Raw genomic sequence first — 22,576 nt, 5'->3', positions numbered from 1 at the left:
TGACTGGAGCTAATCCTGCAAAATCTGGTCTTCAGCTACCGCCTCAAAGAAATTCCTCTTTGCTTGGCAACAGCTCCTTCCTGGGGAGAGCAACAAGCAGCAGCTGCTGCAAAAGGCTGAGCCTTTCCCTTTCTTATTTCTCAGAAACCATAAAAATTTCTCTATCTGCAAAGACAAGCACAAAAAAGCAGTAGAGAGAAAGACTAGGCCACATAAAAACCATTTCTATTTGTCCTTCCTCCTGCCAGTGGATCACAGAAAGGAAGAAAAAGAAATTGGGGTAAGAGGAGGAAAATTTCTCCTTGGATTTGCTGGGGTTTTTTTCTGATGATTCTTTAGTTTGCATGATTGCCTGCAAGGAAGAAGGGCTCTGGGCTGGAGGGCAGCTCTCAGAGTGCCCTGGTCCCTGCAGAAGCTGCATATGGTGACCACCCACCCTGTCACAGCTGCCCTCTCCTCCCACAGCTCCAGGGGAGAGACGGATGGGAGGTTACCTCAACGCAGAGCTACTTGCATTAAGTCAGGCTCTTTGCCTAGAAATAAATGATGCAGGTCTTGTAGGAAGTATGCAGTAAATAGGAAGTATTAAAGATGGATTGTTAAACTCAGTGTGTTAAATGTGGAGCTGCTTCTTCCCTTTCCCTGCAGTGTCTGTAAATAAATCCAGTGCAACACTCCAGCTGCTATCCCCCTGAGCATCAGAGGGAAACAGCCAGGGCACCACTATCCCCCCATCCCCAGCTCCTGCCTGCCTCATCAGGGACATACCACACACCAGGAGTGTTTAAGCCTAATAAATATGTATGTCAGACCCTTGCTCAGGTGGCAGCCTTTGTGCTTCCTGGGGCAGTGCCAGACCACTTCTGCCACCTTAGGCCAAGGGGTGACACCTGCACAGTGACCACTGGTATTTAGTCCAGGTCAAGGCCAGAGTGCACCTGCAGAAAAACAAGTATTTAGTGAAATTGTAATGTGTGTGGCCACCACCTTCTTGTAGGTACCTCAAAAATCAAGTTATTTTGCAAGTTGTGCAGCTTTGACAGCTTGGATGTGTCAGAGCCAGGCCAGCACACAGCCTGCCTTCTGCTCCAGCTGTGACTTTGGGGCAGGGCAAGGGGAGAACAAGGGCTCTCCAGAGCAGGATGCTGCAGCCACCATTGTGGAGACAAGAGTGGTGTTTGGAAAAAGAGGGAACATAATAAATGTTGTCTGTCCTTTTGATATCAAAGTTACAGCTCCACTTGTGGAGGAGTTAGGCGTGAGGGGATTTGAGCACACGTGATGTAGGAGAGCTCCTCTCACATTTTTTGTGAGGTGGTTCAGACAACAGAAAGAAACGTAACCCAGAGGAAAAGAAAATCTGTTGAACATTAAGCATCAGTGCATTGCTTGACAAGATATAGAAGGAAACCTCCAAAAATTCAGCTTCATTTTGCCAGAAAGCTGTAATTGGGAGTCAGTTAAGTGAGAACAGGGAAAATAAAGCTATGGCTCTGAAAAGGGAGGCAGAAGGGAGGAGGAAGTGAAATGGAAGTGATGAAAGCACCACCTCCACTTTGAAGCCATTAATGATACCCAGCTGTTTTTCACCGCTGAGAATATTACTTTCCTCCCTCTGAAAGTTAAGCTAATGCATTCTATTAAACAGGAAAGAATTTGAATTGACTAATATCCACTCTTGTGCAGAGAGGTTTTGGCATGGTGTTTTCATCCTTCTCCTTCCTACTCTATCAGCAAAGCAGCAGAGAAAGCCACGTTGAGTAGCTTTACACAATTAATGCAATTTACGCACTGGCATTTTCATTAAATTCCTTTTTCCAAGATTTAATTATAAAAGTTCATGGTTTCCTTTTACATACTGAAATAAACTTTAATTAAAACTTTTGTAGTGCTTTAAGTCCACTTCCTTTACACAATTTATTTGATAAATTTGATAAACCTGAGAAATTGCAGTACTCTGGATTTTTAAATTAGTTTTATTTTTGTTGAAGATCCTGGCAGGTCTCTAAATGTCACCTGGGCAAAGCTGACATGGTGTGAGTGGCTGAGTGGGAGCTGCCTGTGGCTGCCATCCTTGTTAAGGACTTGGTCTTTGATCAGACTATACGTATCTGTTTAGGTCCTGCTGTTTGAGAGTCACAGCCCTGAACAAAAGAATCCTAGTGTGACCCCAGGTGGATTATTCAGTCCTACTGCAAACACAGAGCTTTGCTGCCTTTGAAGGTCCAAAATAATTCCTCAAAGTCCCTGAAATGCCCCCCAAAGTACCAGCTTGTGCTGCCCACTGGGCACAAGTTTAGGGCCAGCTGCCCTGCTGTTAGTCTTATTTTGAGTCACTTAAACAGGGTGTGCCCATATCAAAACAGTCAGTGAATGAAGAGAAGTGAATGGAGGAAGGTGACTGAATGGGATCCAGAATGATGCCAGGTTGTTGCCTGACTGATCCAGCCACAGGGTGCTGACAGAAAGCCAGTGGTGTTTGCCCACCTGCTGATGATGGTGTTAAACACTCCTCCGTATCCATCCAACAAGGACGTACGCAGGGACAAAGTGTAATCTCACTCCACATCCTCATGCCCAAAAAGATGGCCCAGATTTAATTGGCAGCAAGAATCTGCTTGGGTATGTGATGCACGAGGGTAAGAGAGCAAGACTGAGTGTGCTGCCTGCACATGGCTTCTTTTGTGAATAAACAAAGGGCTTCTGTTTGTCAAACTGCCAAGAGAGTGCCTTTAATTATAAATGAATTGAGCTTTCTTGATAAATTAACACAGTCAACAAGTGTATTTTCTTAAATTATAAACAGATGGTACTTTTCAGCAAAGGCAAAATGTGATTAAGAAAGCTCCTCTGTTCAGAAAATGCAATTTGTGCTTTAAACTTTCAATCAGTCAAAAGCTCCAGATTCAAAGCAGAACTTACCATTACCATGTGGATATTTTTTGTTCTGTTTTGTTTATATTATGGTTGTTTATAAATTGCACAATAATTTACTATTTCAAGTCACTTGTGGCATTAACTTAATGTTAACCCAGGTGGCACTAGCAAAGGATGAAAATGTCAAAGGAGCCAAACAAATATAGGCTTGTTGAAAATGAACATAGTAACATAGTAACTATCTATGCTAATGACTTCTGTGTATGAAATATGCATTGCTAAATGACAAGCCCCACACATGGGGCCAGGGATGTAGTTACTTGACTGATCAAACAGTATTTTCATATTTACCAGGACCACATTTCCTTAACATCTGCTCTGGTAAGAAAATGGCAGTGGTGACAAATCTATTTTTTGTTCTTTGGAAAATTTCCAAAGATGTGGGACGCTACTCAAGCTCAGTGTAAGGACAAGGGGGACTGAGGAGTCAATCAATCTTACCTGTGCATAGACCCAAAATGAAGGGATTCTGCCACTGGGGGCTTTTGTAAACTATCACCATTAATTCTTTTCCTGCATTATTTGGAAGTTTGTCTTCACAGAAGAAAGATTAGTTTTAATAGACTGTATTTGTTCTAATTTGTTTAAATTAGAAGCATTATGTGACTTGCCCTGAAAAATGAGCTGTTGAAATTGCTCTGATAACAGCCTGGTCTAGTTCAGGCCCAAGATGCCAAGGTGAGCTCTGCAAAAGCCTTTCTAAATGCAGAGAAACAGGTAACAGTAGAGCAGTTTTGTGGTGCTAGTACAGAGGTTTTAGACCAGTCCCCACCCCAGTGCCCATGAAGCCAGTGAGAGCAGAGCGGTGCCATTATGTGTAGTGTGTGCAGGCACCACATCATCAACCATGCCCAGAGCATCCTTCTGGCCATGGGCAGCACAGCTCTCTGCTGGCCAGGGGCTGCAGTGTGGGCCTGGCTTCAGCACTGAGCCTGGGAGTGAGCAGAAGTGTTTGAATTCATATAAATGCAGTGCATCAAACACTTATATTTTCTCTCCCAAATACTGTTTTCCAGAAGCAGTACTCTGTTCTTGACATGATGTAAACCAGACCTGTCAAAACCCCTACAAGATGCTACCCTGAAACCCAACAACCACTCAATGTGTGGACTTTGGCAGAACTCTTGTTTAGCTCATCCCTCCATATAGTGTTTCTTTTGGGCTGGAGTTACATATCTGACCATCAAGAGAAGGGACACACTTTATAGGTGAATAAAGGAGTACATGGTCTGAAACCGTGCTTTGAAAGTAGGATGTTGCCTGGCATCTGTGTGTGATTCCATATGCCCTAAGACTGCCACACATCATCTCGCTACAGTAACAGGGTGAGAGGACAGATGGAGAAACCCCAGCTCCTTGTTCCTGTTCTGAAACAGGAATGCTTTTACTGACACCAAGTCCAGACAGAGTGATGGAGTAGATAAGCAGACCCAAAATAATAATCCAGCAACTGTTAGCAGCCTTCTGAACATGTCTGTGTTGTTTACAGTGCCAGAAGAGAGCGAGAGAGAGGTACCTTGGAGGTGTGTATGCAAAGGTTGTAGCTCAGTGTAATTTCAGTCCCATGTCTTATGCTCTACAAAACCTCTATCTTCAAAATAAAAGAGAAACAAGAGATCCACGGATCTTATATACGCCCATTTTCTTCACTATGGAACATCAGTCATTTCAAAGTCTAGGCAGTGTCCAAAATGAAATACCCACTGAGAGAAAGAAATTATTAATTATACTTTAATGGGTATGGACTATTAAGTGTGTGTGTAACCTTAGCACTGGTGCTTCCTGACTTTTAGGTGAAAATTCATAATATTAACAATCTTAAGGGAATATCTGTAAATAGGAATTACCACACCACTTAGTTTTTAAAATTTTATTATGAAAGACCTCACCATCTTTCCTCATAAGTGTTTAGTACCACACATTTAGTGCAAACTAGTTTGGCAGTGCTGATCTACAGTGTGTAAGTGAGCTGCCTGCATGCTGATGTTATCTTTGTTTCTATTGTAAGGTAGTACAGCTGTGACTCATGTTTCTGCATAAATATTTAAATTATGATTTCAACATTTTCATTTTGACAATACCGTGCCAAATGCTGCTGTGACGGTTTCAACAGATTTTGAAAAGCAAGTGGGAATAACTGATTGGCTTTCTTTAATGAAGCTGTAATGAACTCTTCCAACAATTTCGGATATATCAAGGATATTCTGTAAAGCAGTGTCATCCTACAGTTATGCCCTTTAATGATCCTGTTGCCTGTTATATGGATCTACTATTGCGTTACACTGTGTTCTGAACTGCTACAGTTCAGGTATGGTTTTTATACCTTTTCTAAGTGCTTACCACACACACAAAATAATAAAACCTGTCTTGGGGTGACTTTATGATGTGTATCCCATATCGCTGCCCCATGCCCAGAAATTAATTCTTGTGCCTTTCTATGCCTTTAAACTGAGCCTGAGAGGGGAGAGAGAGACAAAACCGAGGGAACTTTCTAAGCAGTTTGCAGTTTGTTTTCATGTTTTCAAGGACACAGAGATAGAGACAGCTCTCTGTGTTCAGCTGCGGCAGCAGAGCGAGAGTGGGGAAGGCACCTTGCTTGCTTTCAGCCAGTTTTTCAGCTCCTTTTTTCTCCGGAGAGACACGGAGAGTTGAACTTTTGTTTTCCTGGGACTTCGTTTTTTTCTCTTTTCCTCTGCTGGACGGTTTCAACATCAGAATACATCGGGAGGAATTTCCACCGAGGCCTTGGCCCTGGAGGTGGGCTCACCACCCCATCCCAGGTCCAAGGAGGGGAGAGAGAGATCTACGGAAGGACTCTGAAATTTTCCCAGGTTTTCCCTCTACAGTGAGAGGTTTCATTATTTAGCATTAGTATCCTTTTCCTGTGTATTTGTTAAATAAATAGTTTTATCTCTTTCCCTTTCCTTCGAGGAAAATTAATTTTTTCCTGAACCTGTTGGGGGAGGGGTGGTTGTAACCTGCCTTCTCTCAGAGGATGTATTTCCAAATTTGCCCAAACTGGCACAAAACCCTGTCTGCATATTCCAATATACAGCGTAGCTCATTTGCACATCAATTGTGACTCAGTATTTCACATCCTCATGAATAAGCAAATAACCTATTTCAAGATTAGCAAATAAAATCTTTCAGCACAATTACATTTCATTTAATTTAATCATTAATTATATTAATATGAACTGTGCTTAGCATTGCTTAACATTACTTAACATTTTGAAGTTTGAGAAACCCTGCCTTGTGTGCACTTGTTTGTTGGTGTGATATCTGCAGTCAAACGAAAAGCCTGGTAAGAGTCAAAGTAATGATGGCATGGTCCAAAATGTGTCGCTGGGTGTTGCAGCCCCTGACTTGAGCTGGAAGTTCAACAGTGAGCTGAAATCCAAAGCAAGACAAGGTGCTGTTTGTTTTCTTTAAGGTTTATGTGTTAGAGTCACAGGGTAGAGGCATCAGATTCCACTTGAAGTGGTCTGCACCTCTTAGAAGACTAGAGTCCACATAAGAATAGCTTGTGTTGGGGATACAAACTTATTTCCGGGTGGAGGGACTTAAAAATATGTGTCTTGAACTTTAGCTGAGAACAATATTATAGTTATCATCTTGTATTTTGCTTCACAGTGACATGATTCTTGCACATTCCAGATTCCCCCCTTTTCCTCTTTTTCCTTAAAAAATACCCCATAAACTTGGAGAATATCTGATGCCTCTAGTATTTGTACTGTGAGATCTCTAAAAGCATTTTATTTTGTTGAAGCAGTTTCTTCTGCTGAAGAGTCAGTTCTTCAGAATTGTACAACTGAAGAATCAATTGCCCTTGAGGGCAACAAGGTTGACAAGTTGCACTGGTACATTCATTTCCTGAAAATGCTGTCCACAGATGACTTGGAGTTAGGTTCTAGTTATAAGCTGATAGAGATTGAAGCAGTTTACATAGTTTTTCAAGTAACCTTCCTTCTTATTGGGGCAGCACTCAGCTTCAGCATTTGTGGAAGAAAGTGATGTTAATACTGAAACATCATGCAGGAAAGGGCATTAATATTTGTGTTATGTATCCTCTCAACTGACTCCTGGTGTTGGAGTAGTAATAATGAAGGGATTTCTGTGCTCATAAAAGCTAAAGGCAAAGAGTTCATGAATCTGTATCTAACGATAAGCTCTGTGGCAATTTTTTAGCAATGGGTCCACCTGCAAGACAACTTATGCAAGAAGGAGGGATAGGACTGAAAGCTTAGAAAAAATAAGTGGCTGAAGTGATATATCCCAAATTCCTGAAGCTGTTTATGAAGTAGCAAAGGAAATGTGGGTGCTGTTGAGCATGCTGACTAACTCATCCTGTTGCCAAAACAAACAGAATACAACTGCAACTGGCTTTAGTGGTGGGAGGGAATATGCTTGTTCTAGACAGTGACAGCTGAGGGCCAGTGCCATCCTGTCTGTTTTCTAGTTGCACAAGACCTAGGACGTGTGTCAGGTGATCAGGAAGCCAGAGCTGCTGTATCCTCGGCTATCCGAGTGCCCCATCCCTGCAGAACTGAAAAGGAACAGTCCAGGAGATCCTTCCAGCTCAAGTGGATGTACTTTGAAGTCAGAGAAGGAACCCCCAGACCAGCAGCCCATAGATCTGAAGGAAAAAAACACTACAGAAAAACAAAATTAATTACTCCCAAACTGATGTCCTCAAAATTTTAAGGAACCCATACTTTCAGGTTTTTCTAACTGCAATTTAACTGTTACGCCTTTGGAAATGTGTTATCCCATGCTTGCCTTTTAGGCTCCTTTGAACCACCTGGTTCTGTGATTCCCTATGAAAAATAGGGTGTTAGATTAAAGTAATCATGAATCTGAAAAAGAGTCATTTTACTTAAACTCCCAGTGCAACTGCTTAAGAGAATGTCTCTCAGGATTAAACCAAGCAAGATAAGCAGCCCACACAGTTGGGCTGACTCTTCCAAAGCAAATACGTACACAGGGTAGCACAGTAATACTGCCAGCTGAAGAATGTTGAAATACAACAGTGAGTGACAGCTGGTTCATAAAAACTGAACTGGTTTTGTCCAAATAAACCAGCATGGACTTTCCCTCAGCCTTTGTTCTGAGCTTGCTCAAGCCTTCAGCCTGAGCTGGGGATGAGCGGTGACTGATCTAACCAGCCCCACAGATGGACCAAGGCAGAAGGGCACCTCTGTCTGGGCCAGCCCTCTGCTCAGAGCATGGTCAGTGAGATCAGGGCTGTGTCCCATCAGGTTTTGAGTATCTTGGAGGATGGAGATCCCATCTTTCTGAGCAACCTGCTCCCTTGTGTGACCACCCTCAGAGTAAAAGATTGTTTTCTTTTGTTTGAATTGAGATTTTTTGTGCTCATTTGTGCCCTTTGTCTCTTGTTCTGTCACTGGACACCACTGAGAAGGGTCTGGCCTTTAGTCCCTGTGTAAGGAATTTATATCTGAGCTATCTCCAAGTTGAATATGCCCAGGTATCTCAACTTCTGACACATGACAAATGCTCCAACACTTCATCCACCTTTGTGGCCTGTCTGGTGTGTCTGTGTCTCTCTCATCCTGGCAATCCCAGAGCAGGATGTAGCACTCCAGGAATCACAGAATCATGGAATGCTTTGGGCTGGAAGGGACCTTATGATGATGTAGTTCTAACCGCTCTGCCATGGGCGGGGACACCTTCCACTAGACCAGGTTGCTCAAAGCCCCATCCAACCTGACACTGAACATTTGCAGGGGTGGGGCATCCACGGATTCTGTGGGCAACAGGTGTGTCTGAGGAGGGCTGAGTGAAGGATCACCTCTCCTGTCCTGCTGTGGACACTCGGCATGACCCAGCCCAAGATGCTGTTTGCCTTCTTTGTTGCAATTGCTGCAAACAAGGGTTCAACTTGGTGCCCACCAGAACCCCCCTGGACCTGTCCTGCAGAGCTGCTTCCCAGCAGGTTGGTCCCTGGCCTGTCCCAGTGCAGGGGTTTGCCCCTCCCAGGGGTGGGACTTGGCACTTCCCCTTGCAGAGCTCCGTCAGGTCCCTGTCAGCCCATTTCTCCAGCCTGTTGAGATCCCTCAGGACAGCACTGGGACCTCTGGACAGACCATTCCAGCAATGCTCCTGTGCCACTTCCCAGCTTTAAAGGGCTGCAACTCATTTGCCCATCCTTATCTCCACAATTGATGAGTACTACTTCCATAAATTCCAGTAATTTTTAATATATATAGTAATTAGAAAAACATATATGTACATATAGCAATCATACTGGGCCCAGGCTCCAGCTCATAATGGGACAGCATTCCAATAGCTGATATAGATCTTGGGCTCTTTAGATGGAAAGATTAGAGCTTGGATGCTGACACAGATATTAAGAAGCTTGCTTATACTGCATAGAGTTCCAGTAACAAACATTGTATTAGCTTTCACTGAAAAAAATTATAAACTTTAGAAACTAATTAAATTAATAAAATTCTAATAATAATATTCCAGCTTGATGAGTCATGAAATTTGAGTACACTCTTGTGCAGGGCAGCTCAGGGCAAGGTTGCAATTTTGCTGTGTGAAGACACTGGAGTCTCATGAGCAGAGAGAGAAGCCTGATATTGAGTTATAAAGTGCTGCCTCAGGCTTGTGTGCTGATGTGAAATTTAAACGTATTTTTGTTTCCAGGGTGCATGTCTGTGTGTGTTTTGTTTCTGACTCTCACAACTGATTTCCATATAGGAGACTAACAATTTGTAAAGACTATGGATGAAGGCCATATCCTTCGATAATCATGGAGCACTGGATGTGTAGAAGGCAGCTGGAAGCCACAAGGAGACACAATCAGAATCCAGCAAGCACACTCCTTAAATGTTCCCATCAGATACACCCCATGCTCCTTTCTTAAAGTAACACAAACACCTTCTGCTCCCAGCTACCACCCCCAGCAATGTTTGCTATTTCATGAACTTCTCCCCCCAGCTCACAAAGGTTTTTGAACCTGTAGCAATCACCAGACTATGGTATAAAACCAAAACCTGTTCAGTGTATTGGCCCCACCCCACTTCTGCATCAAACCTGTACTATGACCGTGTTCCTTCCTGTCATTTTACTTGTATTTTCCTGCTTTTTCCTGAACATGGAGGGACTTGAGGAAATGTGATTTTTAATCCAGTCCTTGAGTCCTTGTATCACTGAAGCAGAATGCAGTACTGCATGTATTTCACCTGTACATCTGAGCAACTTAAAGCACATGTCTCAGAGAGGCTGCTCTAATGCTTTATTTGCATCAGTGTATACTCATGCCTCAGGTAAAAACATTAATGACAATGTGTCTGAAAGATGATGTGCAAGAATAAACCGACAACTTACATCAATTCATTTATGGTACTTTAATACCAAGTTAATGCATTTCTCAATTAGAATTTATAAACTGGTAATTCATAGAAAAAAAATAAATCACAGCTTCACAAAAAGCTAACTTGAACAGTTTGTCCCCTCCCCGCCAACAAGCAGTTTACAATATATTTCAACTATGTTGGTAGAAAGTTAACAGTGATGTGAAACTCTTAAAAAACATTTGCAACAGCAATTGAAAATAAAATAATGATTTTTACTCAGTGAAAAATTAATAGGAATTGTGTTTCCCACTAAAAGATAAGTCAGAAAAGCAGCAAAAAATCCCTCTCTTACTTGTTAGGTACGAGCTTTACCCCGCCACATTTATCATAGGCAAAGGCAGCACTTCAGCATTATTCGTTCCCAGGTTCAGCACTTCAGTGGTTTTGGCAAGACTCAAAAGTCATACTCAGAGGTCCAGAGTTTGAGGTGTGTGCTGCCCCTGCTCCCTGTGCTCCACAGGCTGGTCTACTCCTCTTCCTCAGGGTACAGTGGGATCAGAAACAGCTCAGAGTAAAGGTAAGGAGTATGAAAATTTTTCTATTGGATCATATTCTTTCTTCACTCTTCACCTCTCCAATACAAACTGGAAACACCAGAAATTTTGGCTGTCACACTTCACATGTGAGTATTTACAGGAGAGACAGGATTTGGATGATGCTGTTATATTTTCACCTGTGTACAAAATCCCTTCTCTCTGCTGAGGTTATACATGCAACCACAGAACAAAAAATGTTCCTTCTCTAAGTCACATTTTCAAAAGTCATTGCACTTGACAATAAAAAGGCAATTAATATGCATTTGATATTAAATATATTGTACAGACCTGAACTTCTGTGCAACTCATTGCTTTGGACATATATAACATCCTTTTAAAAACTAAGCCTCTAATCATAGCTTAACAAAGAAAATCTTTGTTAAAGACAAAAATCTTTAAGAACAAACACACAAAAAACCGCTCCCTTTAACTCCTAGTGCATTTAAATAAATCTTTGAAATTCTCTATGTTGTTCCCACATTTAACCTCACTGCCATTCCATAATGATCTAATGACATTATACAAGAACACCTTTTCCTTGACCTAACCAATAAGGCTGGCATTTCGGATGCTGTTGGTACAAACAGGAAAGCTGAAGTTAAGATTATTATCTCACTCCTTTCACGTAGAAAACGAAAGGTTTCAATCAAGGTGGATGTAACTCAGTTGTCACCACTGTCTGTAAATTCCAGCGGTCCATTTCAGGTGCCAAGTACTTACTCTACTGAGCCAGGGTTTTGGATTGTCCCAGCATATTTTGCAACAACTTGCAGTTAAACCTACGGACATGGAAACTGAAAGGGAGATTTTGGTCCCTGAGATATACTAAATGAAACCAAGACTAAAGTACTGATATTTAGTATGGAGTGGACCCTTTTTAATGAAAACTAAGTTATCTTCAACTTTCTAAAGTTTAACAAATAGTCACTTAAGCAAGATGACAGAATATATGCAGTATTGGTCAAGAAAAGTGCACTGTACAGAGTAGTTTGAAGAGTTACCAGTTACTGAGGACCAAGCAGCTGTCCTGTCAATAGCATGCTGTGTCAAACTTGTCTTTCCAAGCTAGCACAAAACCACAAGATGAAACATGGCCTTAACCAAAACTCTATCTTCTCTCATCTCTTTAAAGGTACAACTACAGGACTTGGTGTCATAAATACTTATGATGGGCCAAGTGACTACATGTGCCAGAGCCAAACCCAACTTTTTAACCTTGCAACTGAACATTTCAGCAATACTCTGTGGACAATAGCAGCAAACTCCTCATTGCCAAACCAGTGGCAATGTGTGCGACTGGTAATCCCTCTTGGGCTAGTGTTTAAAAGGTTTGTACCATGGAAGGTGTTACAGACCAGTGGCAACTACAATAAAACATCTTTGGCAACCATTGACATATGAAAAGTAATTCACAGCAGCTGGAAGAATCGTAAGATGTTTATAAAGTTCCATAGTGCATCATGAACTTTCTGAAGTGTGTTGCATGAAGTACCAAACTCCTGAAAAGGACAGCTAAACATCTGCCATCATTACCTCAGAGATTGCAGGTTTTTTAATACCACTTTCTCAGACAAAGCTGGGCCTTGTGAAATTTTAGAGGATGATGTGAGATAGTTCACACAAAGGCTTCCAGTGCATTTGGAGTTGATTTGGGCAAGGGAACAGCATAATGAAGGGCTGAAGACTGAATTTTCAGTGCACCACCCGGAAATTACTCAGGGAGTAGTGACAGATGGATTCATGAATAGATTGAACCACAAAAGTAGCATAATCACGTTGGTGGTGGAATCTCTTCAGACAACAAAACAAACTGAAACAAAAAAATCAGCTGCATCCAGTGAGTCCACTAAGTAGCCTCATTTACCTTAAAGAAGAAAATGTGTGCATTAGGAACACAAAGCTTATTCTAAAACATTAGTAACACTCTATAACACAGCTGAGATATAAGAGGAATTCAGTAAAACCAACTTTTGTTTTTAACTACTGCAGTTATAAATTTGGTATGTCATGACACCAGATAAGCCAGCTCTTAAGTGCGTGGGATGTGCACACAGTAGGAGAGCAGAGATGACACTATTAAGATGGGTAAATTTTTAACAAGTAGAAGAATTGAAAGAAGATAATCTAAGCTTATTTTCTTCTAAATATGAGCTCAGCTTTCAGAACTTTGGAAAATATTATTGCAAGTATCTTGCAGAACTGCACAGTGATCCCTATATATAAATTAGGATGCAATTTGGCAGTAACTATCACAACACAAGAAACTAAAAAGGAAAAACAGAATCTTAAAAAAGCCCCCACAGGGTATTTAAGCAGACAGAATATAGTTTTGCTATCAGCACTGATGTCTCCTTCTGTGGGAATCAAGTCAAAGAACTTTATATCCCAGATGTCACATCAGACCCCATATATAGCCAATCCCCACTATACCTCCCTTGAAAGATGCCAATTTATGCCCACAAAGTAATTTATTTAAATTTGAGTCTAATAAAATATATGATCATTTTCAGTTAACTCCTAACCACCCCCTGAAAAAAAAAAAAAAGGTACAGCTATGGAATATATTGAAATCTTTCAGATATCCACTTCTAAAATGAGTGTGGAAAACATAAAAAATCTCAGCATGAGGACTGCAGTTATTATACACAGCTTGCTTCATTAGTGAAATAATACCATTCATTTCTCTCCAGGAAAGAAGAATGAAGACCATAAAATAAGGTACAAGTAATTGACCTGATTTTGATGAAATTATGAAATGCTATAATTAAATAGAGTATTGTTCAGTCATCAGGTGCCACATGAAAAGGCAGCTTAGCAGTTCTGTAAATGGGGTTTTGCTACGTTAGTGTTCTCTATTCGGGCACAGCAGATTTTTCCTTCACATTTCAGTAGCTGTAAAATCATGGTCCTGCCCTAGAGACGTGTTCAACATCAGCACTGTTGCTATGCGAGACTTACTGCTGTTTCAGCATGTGAAGGATGAATTCAATCCTCCCTAAATTCAATCCTCCAACCTACTACTCTGATGACTGCATTGGAGTTACAGTGTTTCACTAAAAGATAAAATGTAACAAAGTAATTAAATGGAGTTTCTGTACTGAATTAAAAGGAAAGTCTGGTCAGCAAGTTCTGGCTTTTAAATGCAAAAGGATATTTCCCAGAGCAAGTGTTTCAGGGGAAGCAGCCCTGCTCCACTTGACAATGCAAATTCTGTATTTCATGTTCTACACTAATGCACAGCTGGGCAAAACTGCAGCCTGTATGTACCATCACTGTTGCTGTTCCTTTTGAGACTTCATCATTTTTAAAACAAAGAACAGGAAATTTCTTACAACTTCTCCTGTCCCCAAGCTTACCATGTAAATAATAATGCAATATATTCACATATAAAGTAATTATATTGGTATGTATAACTATATACACATAGTATATCGATAGCTAGTGTTATCTGAAAACAAGGTCAAAAATGGGGTCTAAAGGCCACAGTGAGTTGAGATGAATATGTTTCCCACTTGTGAGTCAGCAAGGCACTGACAAGCTTAAGGTAGGGAGAAAAAGAAATCTTTTCTTATGAGTTCCAGCAGTGCAAGTTTAATATGCAAGTTACTGATTAGTTGTTTTTAAAAAGGAATTCCCAGAATTAAAGTTGCTTATCTGCTAATTTATCATTGATTTTCCATATTATTTTAGGTACCCTCTATGTGGTGAAGAACCTGACCTGGAATTTATATTCATGTTACTTTGTTCAGCATGTTAAAAATTTACCCACTTATTCACAGCTGGTTTTATTTTATTCTTCATAACATAGATCTTTCTCACTCACAGATACATTCCAGAGTTAGTAAATGACTGTCAATCCATTTGTTCAGTTTGATTTTGGCTAGCACTTGTTTAGTTTGATTTTAGTTCTCCTACAAGCTGTAACCGTCTCTTCCATGCAAGGAAAATTACAATTGAATAGTTAATTCAGGCTGAATGAGTAGAAATAAAATACAAACACATCATCACAGGAGCATGCTAGAGTCCTCAACTGTCTAATTAACACCCTCTGCCTATCCCTCCAAAACCAAAACAAAAAAAGAAAACTAAACAACCCCCAAACAGCTTACTAAGCAGCAACAATGCCTATACTGTAAAATACTTCATTTGGAATGAAATTCTGCAACAAAAAGGAATAAATGACACCATCAAATAAACATCCTTTTCTTACTGTAAGAATATCTTAATGAAATGTCTTACTTCTGGCATAAGTAACTAACACTGTCTTCTATATTAAGAATTTTCTTTTAAAATAAATTGTATATTAACAGGTGGAAGATGCATCTTCATTGCATATGCACACAATCCCTTCCCAGTTTTGCAGCTAAGCCTTTTAGGGTCTCTTCTTTTTAGACTAATTTAATTCACTTCTCCATCAAGAGAAAAATACAAGAAGAATGTTTTATAGATTTAGTAGATGAAGATTTCTAACAATACAATAGTTTCAAGGGGTCTAGAAAAATCAAACAGGTGCATGAAGCCTTTCAGGGACAGAAGAAAAAGTTTTCACTTAATTTAAATGAGATCCTCAAAATAATTAAAAACTGTGTAGGAAGAAACACAGGATAAAGAATGGAACCTTACTCTAACTGCAATGCACACTGTGAAGCAGGCAACACATAACTCTGCTAGGCTGCTCCAACCCAAACCCCTTTTATAAACTGTGTACAGTCTGCACAGAGAGACAAAGGGAGGGGAGAGTCCAAGGTTTCATGTACATCCAACAACTGCAAATTAAATGGCACGTGAGAATGGAGACAACATTCCCTTGGTTCTCTTAGGTAGATTATGCCTGAATGTTTGTGTGCATGAACAACAAAAAGCATCAGTCATTTTTGCTCCAAACAGATAGAATACAAAACCCCCCAAAACTTAAAATAGTGCAGATAGTTTTTAAAGTGATCTAGTTCAAATAATAACTAACCTGAGATGTACTTTGCTCCAATTAACATTACCATGCTACTCATAATAAAAATACCCAAAGGCAGACTAGAGAAGATACTAGTGTCACCTGATGGCATCCAGGGGACGGTGTTTCCAGTCAAGCAAATCAAAAGAGAAATATATATAAATTGCAATATAGGTGTTAAATACACAAAAAGTAACAAATGTAGTGACATTTGCAGAAGAACTAAAAAAATATTATGCATGAACCCCATAATAATTCAAAACAGGTTCTCCCTGTAAGAGTTCAAATCCAAATTCCCCTGTCAGCACTATCTAGGTTAAGCCCATTTCTAGTATTCTCCAATCCTACCCCTAAAGTATCAAAGAACTAAGGAAAAGAACAGGTGTTCTTTATTCTGAACCAGGTTTTCTGGTTTCCCCCCAGGTGTTAGTCCAGATAATCACTGAAGTAAGTTTTGATAAACATATGTCTTCACATTAATTGAAGAAAAAACCCCTAGTTTTATTTTCTGCAAGGCAGATTTTCCTTCAAAAGGAAATAAAGATATCTAAGTAAGATAAGCATCAGGTTAGATATAAGGGTACTAAATCATAAAGGTCAATACTGAAGTGAATCATATTGCTCATGTTAAGTCACCTCTTCCCCTTCCCAATAGCCTTGGCAGAATTGTTTGTAAACCACAGTGTTAAATAAAATACTTAAACCAACATATAGGATGGCAAAAGGAAAATTTTAGCTTTCAAGAACAAAGTGACCACATGCAGCTTGAGGGCTCCAACTGTGGATTTTGGATTGTGGGGGGAGTTTACATTTTGAGGATTCTTTACTTAATACTTTTCATTCTAATAGCTTTTCCAGTAAAAGGGAAATTAAATGAAGATAAAGCCTATAAATGATGTGTTACAGGATTGCTCAGGACTGAAAACTTATCCCAAAATAGTACTAAAATAAAAATTCAAATTATAGATCACAGAAGACTGCAGGTTTAATTTAATTAAAACATGGCAAATGAGAAAGCCCTCTACTTCAGAGGAAAGATCTTGTTCAGTCCCTCAAAAGTGTTTTCATATTTTCTCTATGTGAACAATAGGTCTGTGTAACTCTTGACTTCATTGATAACTTCCTGCTCTTACCCCCTACGGGTCAAATAGATTTTGATGTGGATATCAATCCCTCCTTCCTACATAGCAAATAACGAAGGCAAGATACAGCAAGAAAAATCACAGGATGAAACTTTTCCCCTTTGTAGTGTGAGGTTATGGTATAAGAAATTTTACAAAATCCCTGTGCTCTTTGAATTGTGCTGTATCTAGTCTTGTAGGTGAGATTATTTTTCTTTTGTAAACCAGTACCATTCTGCAAAACCTGCAGCTGTTCTGTAAGATATTGCTTGTGCCCTCCTTTCAGGAGGAAGACCCAGCTTTCTATTTTCCTGCTCTGTTTCCACAGTGGATTTAAGTAATGATCTTTAAATCACTATAATAGTCCAGGGATGGTATGAACAGAAAAGGTCAACAAAAGCAAGATGAGCCACCTAGGCTAACTGGCTAATTAATAATACTTGACCTGCATTAATTTTTGGTTTACCATTTGGACTGTCAGATGTCTCCCATCCCATAGATTTCATCACAGCTTTCTTCCATCTGGCATAGCGATATTCACTTTCTGAAATTAAGAAATCAGCAAACATCTCAATGCATAGGAATACAACTACAAGTATTTAAGAACCAGACATGGCAATATGAGTTTTTTACTCTTTTGCACAGTATCATTTGTTTGCACAGAGAAATTAATATAAAATCCTTTCTTGAATACAAAAAAACTCCACCCCAAACCCGGCAGTTATTCATAGTAACAAGAAATAAAAGACATTTTCTTCATGTTCACCAATAAGAAGATTTACAAGCAGAACAAAATGAAGCAATTGATATTTATGTAGAAACCCTTCAAATTCTGTCTTGAAGTAGGGATTTTAGACGTAATTATAATCAAAATGGTAAGACAAAATTATGCACCAAAAATTAAGAAACAACTGAAAAGACAAAAAAGCATTTATCTTGCACAGAGATTAATTATGTCAAGTACATACTTTCTATCTCTACAAGCACTTAAAAATTGATGAGAAAGATAGCTAGCTAAAAAGCAATAATTAATGTAGGCTTTTTAAAGCCAAAAGAAGAGTATCCAAAACCAGTCCTTTCAATATCTGTGAAAAAAATAAGTTTGCAAGTCAGAAAACATGAAAAGGTTTTACCCTCTGGGTTGATCTGTGGTTCAAATCGTTCACATGTCACTGCTGTCAAATCTCCAGGATTCAGACTCCAAACTCCAACTCCTTCTGCAGCTCCTGCTGCCATAGCAGCTCCTAAAGCTGTTGTTTCAGGCATTGATGGTTTTACTGAAGCAAACCACAGAGAAGACCATAATGATTTTTAATGGAAGTCACCTTGATGACGTCAGAACTAAAGATTTACGTATCTATCAAGATACAACAACAAAGCAAGCCATCCAATTTGCTCTCAACAGCCATTACAAACCAATGTTGTTTTCAGCATTAAAAAGAAAACAGGAGCTGTAAATTCATCTTACCTACTGGAATACAGAGGATGTCTGATTGGAGTTGCATGAGGATTTTGTTATTGGTCATTCCTCCATCTACTTGTAACTGACTTAGTGGAATCCCACAGTCCTTGTTCATGGCATCTAGAATCTAAAATATGAGTAACAGATGTTACAATTTAATTGCACAGAAGTGCTCTGATACCCTCCATGATACCCTCTGAGTGTAAAACACTGACAGTTCACCATTTGCTGAAGAGGGTTAAGTAGATCATTCCTCTCCCCTATAAAAAGCAAAACAGAAATAATGACAACACAGTTTTGTTTAATATACAGCACATGCATTCTGTTCATTACAGAAATCCTAGTGTAGAGATCTTTCTCCTCAGGTGCTCTAGATGTAGCCTATGTGCTGCTTTTGTGGCCTAAGAAGAATTTTAAGAAAAGCTGATGTGAAAATTTATCAGAGCTAACAAGGGAAACAGCAGTAATAAATGGAGTCCTTCAGCTGATCACCCTTTGTCTATATACTTTCTCTAATTTGATGGATTAAAGAATTGAAGAATTAAAACATTTGAACTGGCAATCTGGAAGACACTTCAGTAAGAACTGAGGAATATTCAAACGTTTTGAAAGAGCGACCTCTTCAAATATTTTCAGTTAGTTGTTGAAAACTGAGAATTTTATATCAAACAATATAGACAGCAAAAATAAGCTGTTAGTATAATTTTTTGTAAAATTACGTTTCCTTTTGGGCACAGTCTGTAGCTGAAAAGTGTTGAAGTGTTTGCAAGGGATAATTAACTAAGACGGAGTATTTAATTCACTGATACCTCTCAATATGCTTTTTAGAGGATTTCCTAAAAACATCAGACCTGCCGCAAACCTTAGTTACTGGTAACACCATGGCATTACCCTACAAGCACCACTAAATACAGAATAGTGTTTTTTGTAGGGTTTTGTAAAAGCAATCAGTTAAATATCTCATTTACATTTTGTAAGGTTAGTGCATAATTTTTGTTGACAAGTTAGGCATTAACAAGTGCAGAATGATTTTCTCTCTGTAATTTTTCAGTGTATTTAAATAAAAAAAGAGGTGTGCTTTTCTCAGCTTTAAATGACAAAACAACACAGACCACAAAAAAAGACCAAAACTACAACACATTCTGCCCTGTTCCGTAGCTACAAAGTACCCAGTAATACAATCCTTACCAGGAAAAGTCAACATGCTATTTAAAAATGAACAAAAAATTGTAGGCTTGCAAGACAGTGAAAACTACATGGAGATGAACTGTCCAGTAAATTTTCTCCCCATTTCCACAAATTAAGCCAGCAAGGTCCGTAACCAGAAAAATCTTTAAAGGGGTGAAAGGAACTGCCCAGGATAAATAAAGGTTAAAAATCACAAGGTAAGGAGAGTAAGGCCAGTTTTCATGGTGGCAGCTTCTGCCCATGGCCCTGCACTGTTCAATGCACAAGAAATAAATTAGAAAACAGGATTCACAGCACAGCAGCAAAGTTTGCTGGCAATACTATACTAGTACTTATTTCCTTCACACATACCATTTTCCATTTGTCTAAGGCAATATTATCTGCCTTTTTTTACCGTTCAGAACTTCAGCACCATTGGAGGCTCTGGGTTTGTTTAACACTGTGTAAGGGCATGTGTAAGAGCACGCACTGTGTAAGAGCACGCACTCAGCAGAGATTAAAAAAATGAAAAGAATGCTAGAAGCCAGGAAGGGATGAAGGAACAAAACAAATCATGATCATGCTGCTGCTATCTATTGTACGGAGGTTGGATGAAGAGCAAGGATCCAAGTATGCAAATTTTGCCTAATGACAGCATTGTACAGCTCTTAGAACTGAAAAATTGCTTATTTTTCCAAAATGCCTTCTGGAAGAAAAAATGTAACAAGTGTCATCTGCATAAGGAAGAAGCTTTTGGATAACAATGTACTCAGGAGCACTGAATGTCATGATAAAACAGGCAAGAATTCCAATGAATGTGACATGGACAGGTTTTCCTGAAGAATTCCATTTTCACTGGAATTAAAAGAACTTTATTTTTGACAAGGCAGAACTAATGACGTATCTTTAGAAAGCATACATATATTTTACCTGTGTTGCTATGACTTAATCTGTTCATTTAAGAGTGTCCAGTGCCTGATCAGGCACTCCTGTCATTGTGGTAAAAGCACACTGAGTAAGGTATGGGGAAGTGTTAGATGTGTTCAAACAGTGAACTTCACCCTCACTCACTCTGACAGCTTTATTCCCCTCTCTCCTACTCCCAGCCACATGCCCAGCCTTGCATTCTGACATTTGCTGCATGCCTCTGTGAGGCAGCTGAGGTCATTAATCCAGCAGAAAAATAGCCCAGAAAAAAGGGATAATTTTCTGCTGAAAAGTTCACTGAGCTGTCACATGAGAGGGAATGGATGGGAGGATGGACAAGGAAAGAGGAGTAGACAACAAATCAGTTCACTTGCCTGTAACTTTACCCTTACTTCTAGTACAAGAATTAGAGAATTAGAATGCTACTTCCAATTTCCTTCACAACCTTCTGAGGACTCAGAGGCTGTCAGCACAGCTTCAAAAGCAAAAGCCTGGGTGAAATTTCTGTCAGTCTTTTTCCATGAGTACTTTATTCTCTGTCACTAAAGAAACAGCACACTGGTCTCCTCATCTTACATGGTTTGAGCTGGGTGTTATTTTAAAAATCAGTATGTTTAAATAACAGCAGTTTAATTCATGCAATCAAATTAAGGTTTGATGGTTATCCTGCAGGGTCTAAGGATTTAATTTCCTCCTGTATTTGCACAGAACCCATGGACTGCAAACACAGGGAGGAGTAGATGGTGATATAAAGATTCAATGCTCATACTGATATCAATCCCTTTGATTTGGTTGGGGGATTCATTTCCTCTGTGAGAATTTCAGTTGGCTGTTGCAGAATGCCAGCTGAGGCAGTGAAGGATGGAACAGGCAGGAAGTGAATCCAGATTTCCCTTGGTATGTTTGCTGCTGTCTTACTTTAACTAGTTTTTGTTCTTGTGTACCAAAAGCAACATAAGTCATCTCTGTCACAGCAGAGAGTATAAAGTGTAGTCTCCTACACTAATGATACTCTGTAGTTATGTCACTGCCCTGTCATTTAAATGATTCTATGTTCTGCCCCTCAAAACATTCACAAAATATGTTCACCTTATTTTACGTGCTGATAAAAAGCAGCATTACCACTCCAAAAAAATGTACCACTCAATTTTAGCTAAGTCCACAGGAGCAATTTTTCAACATTAGCAACAAGTAAAGACAAGAACAGCATCCAAGTACAATATAAAGCATATGATTAATCTTCATTAAATCTTTTAGATCTCCTCTTTTCCTGGAGAGCTGCAGTTCCCGTTATCACACTAATTTACAATGAATTTAGGACCCAATTTGCCTTTACCTCTCGTGTTTGAAAGCAGACTGCTTCTAGTGCAGCGAACGCGATATGGCTTTTATTTGTAAACTGAGTAAGGCCACAGATGATACTGTTGAAGAGAGAAAAAAACCCAATTAGGACACTCTTCTTTATCAGACATGAACCTATACTTCACACCTAGGTCTTATAATTCAAATCTCATTCAATTCCATTGTATGAAGATTACTTTTTAATGTTAAAAAGCTTGTTTTTCTTTAATCTAAACAGTCTCATTTTCCTGACAAGGTGCTTTCAGGGTCCAATCAATACAGTTACCATAAATTATGTTTTTTCCCAATCTGCGTGCAGATGGATGTAGATTCATCCATACACACATACAAACACCCCCATAAATTCTAGTCTGTCTTCAAGAAAAAAAAGATATGATTGAGGTTGATTTATCTTTAAAAAAATAATATACATTATCACTAAAATCTTAATAAATTCTCTAATGCTTTCAGTTCTTAAGGAAAAGCCCATATACATTGGTGCTGTGCTCTAAATGTTTGAAATTGTTTTCAGATCTAGTCTGATGATTAGTTGCTTCTGAACCTTCAAAGAGATTTTTGGATATGAGAAGTATGCTACATCTAACCATGAGTAAGCTGAATTCTGCCAATGTACTCTGAAGTGCAGAGCAAATAACCATCCTTTATTCTATTTCAACATCTGAGGAGCAGCATGGTACTACACAGAAATACTGCTGCATACATGCAAGTTCAAAGATATTAAAGGATATTTT

The 22,576-nt window shown here is 39.4% G+C and overlaps 1 protein-coding gene across 3 annotated transcripts in view; it reads right to left on the bottom strand.

Annotated features, from left to right (window-relative positions):
• Positions 1-10,294: 10,294 nt before the first annotated feature.
• GK (glycerol kinase) overlaps positions 10,295-22,576 on the bottom strand; it is a 35,027-nt gene continuing 22,745 nt past the window's right edge. For 2 of the 3 annotated variants that reach the window (XM_039551870.1, XM_039551878.1), the window contains 6 exons: positions 21,820-21,904; positions 18,396-18,516; positions 18,061-18,204; positions 17,394-17,471; positions 15,822-15,908; positions 10,295-12,722 (listed from right to left, as the gene is read on the bottom strand). In XM_039551870.1, the coding sequence (XP_039407804.1) occupies positions 12,715-12,722; positions 15,822-15,908; positions 17,394-17,471; positions 18,061-18,204; positions 18,396-18,516; positions 21,820-21,904 (523 nt within the window). In that variant the 3' untranslated portion in view covers positions 10,295-12,714. The remainder of the gene's footprint in view (positions 12,723-15,821; positions 15,909-17,393; positions 17,472-18,060; positions 18,205-18,395; positions 18,517-21,819; positions 21,905-22,576) is intronic. The other variant, XM_039551882.1, reaches the window with a different exon arrangement.

Source organism: Corvus cornix, chromosome 1 (assembly GCF_000738735.6).
Source record: "Corvus cornix cornix isolate S_Up_H32 chromosome 1, ASM73873v5, whole genome shotgun sequence".
NCBI classification, from domain to species: domain Eukaryota; kingdom Metazoa; phylum Chordata; class Aves; order Passeriformes; family Corvidae; genus Corvus; species Corvus cornix.
This window is presented reverse-complemented; position numbering and strand designations above follow the sequence as displayed.